This window comes from Jaculus jaculus, chromosome 13 (genome assembly GCF_020740685.1).
Source record: "Jaculus jaculus isolate mJacJac1 chromosome 13, mJacJac1.mat.Y.cur, whole genome shotgun sequence".
Classification (NCBI taxonomy): Eukaryota; Metazoa; Chordata; class Mammalia; order Rodentia; family Dipodidae; genus Jaculus; species Jaculus jaculus.
In genome coordinates, this window is record NC_059114.1 from 16,271,949 (window position 1) to 16,279,482 (window position 7,534).

General features: G+C 48.7%; 1 protein-coding gene across 1 annotated transcript in view; it reads right to left on the reverse strand.

The window, feature by feature from the left end:
• Positions 1-6,530, reverse strand: part of Tmem233 (transmembrane protein 233) — a 42,487-nt gene extending 35,957 nt beyond the window's left edge. Inside the window, exon 1 of the mRNA XM_012950035.2 lies at positions 6,342-6,530. Coding sequence (XP_012805489.2) covers positions 6,342-6,530 — 189 coding nt within the window. The remainder of the gene's footprint in view (positions 1-6,341) is intronic.
• Positions 6,531-7,534: the final 1,004 nt, after the last annotated feature.

A 7,534-nucleotide genomic window follows, 5' to 3' on the forward strand; every position in this document is an offset into this window, starting at 1 on the left:
TTGTGAGCACTGCCTAAAGATCATAGTCCCCCAATTTCAGTAGAATTCAGCTCAAAGCTGTGGAGTTTCCTCTGAAAACTCACAATAGGAAAGAAAATAGCTATCATTGGCAAGTGTCTCCATGACACTCCCAGAATTACAAAATTTGTCATAGCACATCAGGATGAGCAAAGGATGTATTATCTTTTTTTTTTTTTTTGGACAGCATTTCTTGATTAGGGTTCTATTAGTATTTAAAGCAAGTGCATTTAACTGCTGTATCCTCTCTCCAGCTCAACTATTCGTATATGAAATGGATCAGTTCTTCATTGGAGGAAAACCTGTCTAGCCTTTCAGGACATTAGTAGTTTGGTTATTTTCACAAAATACCTATAGTGGGGCTAGACAGATGGCTTAGCAGTTAAGGTGCTTGCCTGCAAAGCCAAAAGACCCAGGTTCAATTTCTCAGGACCCACATAAGCCAGATGCATAAGGTAGCACTTGGGTCTGGAGTTTGTTTGCAGTGGCTGGAGGCCCTGATGTGCCCATTCTCTCTTTCTCTCTCTGCTTCTCTCTCTCAAATAAATAAGCAAAAAACAAACAAATAAACAAAAAAACCCAGCCAGGTATGGTGGTGCACGCCTTTAATCCCAGCACTGGGGAGGCAGAGGTTGAAGGATTGTCATGAGTTCGAGCCACCCTGAGAATACATAGTGAATTCCAGGTCAGCTTGGGCTAAAGTGAAACTCTACCTTGAAAAACCAAAAACAAACAAACAAAACCAAAGATCTATAGTGTCCAAAAAGCACACATGCTCCTCCACATTTCTAAATATCTCCACAGGGAATAGCACTACACTCACTTAGCATGCTCTCCCCAAGTTGTATTACATCTGTATTTGAACTTGTCACTAATTACTGATGAATGAGCTAGAAAATGGTCAGAACAGCACAGCACATGACACCTTAGGAAAAAAAAAAACATGTGGCAGAAGGACCATATGGTTTGAATATGACATGTCCCCTCTAAAACTCATGGTGAAGTTTATTTTTAAATATTTATTATTATTTATTTATGAGAGAGAGAAAGAATGGGTGTGCCAGGGGCTCTAACCACTGCAAACAAACTCCAGATGCATGCACCACCATGTACATCTGGCTTATGTGGGTTCTGGGGAGTTGAACCTAGGTCCTTAGCCTTTGCAGGCAAGTGCCTGAATAGCTAAGCCATTGCTCCTGCCCTCATGTTGTAATTTAATCCCTGTTAGGAGATATGAAAAGATGAAACCTTTATAAGGTGATCAGGGTTTTGTTCTCATGAATGGATGAGTCCATTCATATGGTTGACAGATTAATGGGCTAGTGAGCGAAGTTATGCAGTTATACAACTCCTGAGCACTATTTATCCAAAGGACTCCAAGTCAACATGCCACAGACATATTTGCATGTTAATGTTCATTACTGTAAAGCTCACAATAACTAAATTATGGAAGCCATTTAGGTGTGCAGCAACAGAGAAATGGATAAGGAAATTGTGGTATGTATACACAGTGGATTTTTGTTTTTCAGTCATGAAGAACGAAGATATATCACTTGAAAGAAAATGGATGTGACAAGAGATTAAGTGCATTAAGCCAGAAAGACAAATGTCAGGGCTAGAGAGATGGCTTAGTGGTTAAGGTACGTGCCTGCTAACCCTAATGACCCCAGTTTGATTCTTCAGTTCCCACATAAAGCCAGATGCACAACATGGTACATTTATCTGGAGTTTGTTTGCAGTGGCTAGAGGCCCTGGTGCACCCATTCTCTCTCTCACTTCCCCCTCCTCTTTCTCCTGGAAACTAACTAACTAACTAAATATTTTTTAAAAGAAAGACAAATATATGTTTTCTCTCATTTGTGATTCCTCAAAAAAAAAATAATCATGTGTCTTGTCTTGCAAAAGGAACCCACAGGAGAGGGGGCAAGAAAAAGGGAAGGTAGATAGTTGGATATGGAGGAGATCATGTTCAACACACAATGTGTACTTGTATGAAAACAAAAATTCATTTATTAATTTAAAAAAGTCTATCTGCTAAAAAGCCAGTTTGTCCAGGTCTTTTGCATGCCCCCTATTCTTAGAATGTCACGCCTGTGTCATCTCATGACTACAGCTAAGAAGAACATCATGGGTAGGAGCCCTTGAACTTGGACCAAAGTAAAAACTCCCTCTATTATTTTTTGTTTATTTATTTATTTGAGAGCAACAGAGAGAGAGAGAATATGGGCGCATCCGGTCCTCCAGCCACTGCAAACGAACTCCAGATGCATGTGCCACCTTGTGCATCTGGCTTATGTGGGTCCTGGGGAATTGAGCCTTGAACCGGGGTACTTAGGCTTCACAGACAAATGCTTAACCATCAAGCCATCTCTACAGTCCCCCCACCTCTTTTTAACAAGTAACTTACTCAGTCTGTGACATGGTGTTATTAACAACTCAGACAGTCACCTTCCCTGGCATACCCTTTCTTCCTCTTTGAAATCTTTGTCACACAGCTTACTTCCGGGGAAAACACTACCAGCCCTTTAGAGACAGTACAGAAAGGAAGGAATGCTGCTTAGAGTTCAGGTGTCACTTCTCTGATGCTCTGCTAGTTTTCACAGGTGACATGTGATGTCTGCAGACCGCAGATCTACCCACCTGTGTGACAATCATCACATGCCCCTAGCCCAATGCTACATTCCACATTTTGTCTCATACTTATGACAGTGTTGACCAATGTAAAACAATGTTCACAAGCCAGGTGTGGTGGCACGTGCCTGTAATGCCAGCACACAAGGGGTTAAGGCAGGAGGCCCGTTAGTTTGAGTCCAGCCTGAACTACACAGTGAGACCCTGTCTCCAAACAACAGCACCCTAAATCAAAACCAAAAGCCAATGCAAAGCACCACCACAATGATACAGAAATTTTTTTTGAAGGGGGTCCCTCTGCCAATGCATCAACATATGCCAATGCACCAAGAATTTTGGGGGTTTCCCTGGATTCTTGTCTTATGAATTCAAAGAATTGAAATCCACAGACCAAAGGGCAAGGGTTAGAGAGATCCTATTAGAGTAAAAGAAAGAAAGAGGAAACTGGGCGTGGTGGCGCACGCCTTTAATCCCAGCACTCGGGAGGCAGAGGTAGGAGGATCACCGAGAGTTTGAGGCCACCCTGGGACTACATAGTGAATTCCAGGTCAGCCTGAGCTAGAGTGAGACCCTACCTTGAAAAACAAACACACAAACAAACAAACCAAAAAAAAAAAAAAAAAAGAAAAGAAGGAAAGAGGAAGGAGTATAAAGAGCTCATGCCCATGAGAAGGCAAAGCCCACTTACAGACCCAAACTGGCATCACTTATAAGTTCTGAATGGGGGCTGAGCTAACCAGTCACAATATCAAGTTCAGGTTTAATCTCTCCAGAAATCTGAATTCTAAGAAATGAGCACTCCTTCCTAGGAGGGACAAGGAAAGAGATCATGGAAAGCTGTATGTTTTTCTGAGCTCTAGCAAACTGGAGACTGTAAGGGCAGCGCAAAGACATTCCCTGCTTTTGCTTTGAGGGACCCTGTTACCCCCTGAACTGCCTCAACACCCACCACACACCAACACTCACTTTTTCCTATGAAGAACTAAAGCTTAAAAAAGCAAAGTATGGGCCAGAGAGATGGCTGAGTGGTTAAGCGCTTGCCTGTGAAGCCTAAGGTCCCCCGTTGGAGGCTCAATTCGCCAGGACCCACGTTAGACAGATGCACAAGGGGGCGCACACCTCTGGAGTTCGTTTGCAGTGGCCGGAGGCGCTGGTGCACCCATTCGCCCGCGCGCTCTCTCTCTATCTGTCACTTTCAAATAAATAAATAAAAATGAACAAAATAAAAAAAAAGCAAAGTATGAAACTGTCCCTGTCAGTCACCAATGTCTGGATGCTGCCACTAGGATAGTGTCTTTTGATAAAACTATTGAAATGGGGGCCTGTAGAGATGGATCAGCAGTTAAGGCACTTGCCTGCAAAGGCTAAGGACCCCGGTTCAATTCCCCAGTGCTCATATAAAGCCAGATGCACAAGGTGGCGCACGTGTCTGGAGGCCCTGGTGTGCCCATTCTCTCTCTCTCTCTCTCTCCCTCCTTCTCTCTCATAAATAAATTAAATAAAATTAAAAATTAAAAGTCTTATAAAAATAAAAATCTATCAGAATGGGTTTGAGAGGTGAGGAGCGAGGCTTTGGTTGCTACATGAATCATGCATAAACCTTACCTCCCTCCCCCCCCAGGGAACCCCGGTGACATCATTGGTATTCAACCAGTCACACCATTCATTTTGGACCAGTGATGTGAAAAGCCTTTGCAGGCATTTTTCCCCCAACTAAGTGTCACCAGGGAATAGGAAAATTGGCTGTTTCATGAATAAACCAGGATGGAGTGTGGGCACTAGCGCCAGCCAGAGAGCCTGCTTCTGCCTAGAGAATTTGGCTTCCGCGTCATTTCCCCACTTCTCTATAAAACTTCCAAGAGTGGGTACTGGGGGAGAGAAAGGAAGGAAGGAAGGAAGTTGGCTGGTTAGTGGTCTTAAAGAACCTGATTCTATAGTCTCTGCTTCTGGAACTCCAGTATGGGCAAAGAAACAGGATGAAAGCAGCCCCAAGGATTCATGACCACCTTCCTTCAAGGATTCATTCACTTGAAAATATTTAGTCAGCTCTGCCACGTGGCAGGTTCTCTTGTGGGTGCCGAGAGGCAGCTCAATGCAGCCAGGACACATAGCCTTGCCCTCAGAGAGCTTACGGTCTTAACACTGGAACAGATAGTAGGCTTGGTACTAAATAAATTAATATGCCAGATGGGGAGGAGGGCTTTGCCCCAAGAGCAACAGGGAAGGGGAGGGCATTTGAATAAAGAAATAATAATACCACGTTGAATGCCATTCCCTGCTCACCAAATGCTCACAACGACCCAGCAAGTCTCGATGATTCTCATTTTACAAAGAAACCGAGGTTCAGAGCTAAGCAGTGATTTCTGGACATACACAGCTAGCAAGTGTTGGAACCGGGATTTGAACCACAGGGCTAAAACGTCAGCAGTTCAACATCCGAACACTGGTGTAGGCAGCCAGGTTTGGGCCAGAGCGGTATGCCCGTGCAAATGGCATCTCTGTGGGTACCCACGAAGTGAATAGGGTTCTACTTGTGGGCAAGTGTGGGCGGGCTTGTTGCGGGCAGTACTGTCTTCAGTGCACCTTTGCCCAGCTGCAGGTGAGATGGGGCGGTGGCGGAGGGAGCGCTACCGCAAGGGGTTGTCCGGGGACAGTGCCCATGCCAGCCTCCCCCTCTGCCACCCAGACCAGCTGCTCCAGTCAGTAAGGCGTGGACCTAGTTCCTACGAGGGTTGGAGATGGCCACGGAGCTGAGCTGAGAAAGAGGGGGAGGGACCGACTCAGCGTGGAGCTGTACCCCACGTGGAGGTCCCTGTGCATCCCTGGGCCCTGGATGCCGGCGGAGGGGTGCCTGGGAATAATAGTCTGTACGCAGCAATCGGGAGGCAAACTCTGATGCGATCAAGTCAAAAGCGAGCTCGTTTTGCTTTTCGCTTGGGAGATGCGCGCCCGGGGAAGTGGTGGTTGTGGGTGGGGGAGAAAGGAGTGATCGAGAGAGTCCCAGAGAGGTGGCAGGTGTGACTCAGCCTCGGGCACGCTGGAAAAGGGGTGCCAGAGAGAAAGAGACCGGGGAAAGGTGCTGGGTGTGAGGGGCTGGGGGACGGAGAGGAAGAAGCAAGAAGGAGCTGTGGGGAGGGAAACCGCATGCTGTGTCAAAGCACCGGTCCTAGGCTCAGCAGGGATGTGTCAGGAATGGCCTGGGGACCCCCCCACACACACCCCAAGAGCAGCGGAGGCGATGCCTGGAGCGCAGTCGGGAGAGGAAATGATCTGCCAACTTGGAGACGATGCTGGGCACTGGACACCAGTGTGGAGGCAGACGTAGAGACTCACGGGCTCAGAGATGGGGCGCACTGTTTTCTCCTGGGGTGGTGCGCCTTTGGGGGGGGAGGGGTTCTAGAAAAGGGGACGGGAGAAGACAGTGGCGATCCTAGGAACCCCAGGAGAAGTCAAGCTCATCAACAACGTCCCCGATGAACTTGCTGGGGTTGGAGAGGGAGCGCAGAGTGGAAAGAAGCAGGAAAGGTTGTTTGGGGGTGCGGTCTGGGCTGGCGCCCCGAGTGCCACAGGGAAAGCAGGGGTGCTGATGTTTATGGGCGAGAGGGAGGAGCAGGGGGTGGGGTGAGGGTGGGGAAGGGTTCATCCCCACAGGGGTCTCTCCAACCTCGCGACTTCTGGCCCCGTTTACTCACCATGATGGAGAAGACCAAGGCGACGATGTTGATGGGGTACGCGGGGCAAAAACACGAGATGATGGTGAGCCACAGGTAGTTTCTGGGCATGGGCGCGTCCTCCTCGGTCTTGTCATCTTCCGTGTTGGCTTCGGGGCTGCTCCCGTCCAAAGCCCCCTTGGAGTCGGAGCGCGGTGGGTACTGAGACATGGGCGAGGGCCGCGGAGAAGGGAGGGAGGAGGCGCGCTGGGTCCGCGCGGGCTGCGCCTGCGGCTGGCGGCTCATGGCGAGCCGAGAGTCTCTCTGGAAAGCTTTGCAGCTCGGAGCTCCAGGGAGATGTGACTTCACCCCCCCCACCCCCCCACTCCTGCGTCCTCGGCTTGCACCCGGCTGGGCTCAGGGACGGGGGCCAAGAGCCTCCCCGCAGAGAGGGAGGGAGGGGAGGAGAGAGGGAGCCGGGCACCCAGAGGAGCAGAGGGAGGCAGTGGGGTGGGGGTGGGGGAGACGTTGCACTTTCCAGGCGCACCCAGAGACCCGGGATCTGCGCTGGGAAGTGGGGCGGGGGAGAGAAAGACACAGCCCTCGGGAAGTTCCAAACTAGCCGGCCAGCAGGCTGCAGCTCGAATTTTAAGCCACCCAAACGGAACGTGAATAAATACATTAGAAGCGATCCTCTCTCTGTTCCTTTGGGTGGACAGACTACTTTGGGGTGCAGCTCTTATGCCACAGGAGACCTTAGAAAGCTGGAGTAGACGCTCGTCCTTGGGCCTTTCACAAAGTCTCTCTCCCCAGGGTGGAAAGAACAAAATAAGTTTTATTTTATTTTACTTTTTAAATTTTATTTTATTATTTTTCTTCTCCAGTTTCCAACTTCCAGCATCTATGGGGAGACACATCTGCCAGGCGTAGACACCCAGGATCCGTAACAATCCTGGACCAGCAGACGAGAGGGATCCGCTTGGAGAACTGGTGCCAAGAAAGCAACTACATCAGGCCCCCTCCCCCCAAGCCATCCATGAGGGACCAGAACTGAGTCGCTGGGTCCAGACAACGCTGGGAAATGATCGCATGGCAGGGGGCAGACAAATGACCCCAGGAAGGAAGGTCCCTTCTTCACCTTGCTCAATTTCGTCACCTGCCAAGAGGCGACACTGGTTCATTTTTCATCAGGACGTAGCAAGGGCGATACGAAATTCCAACATTTACGGTTGCAA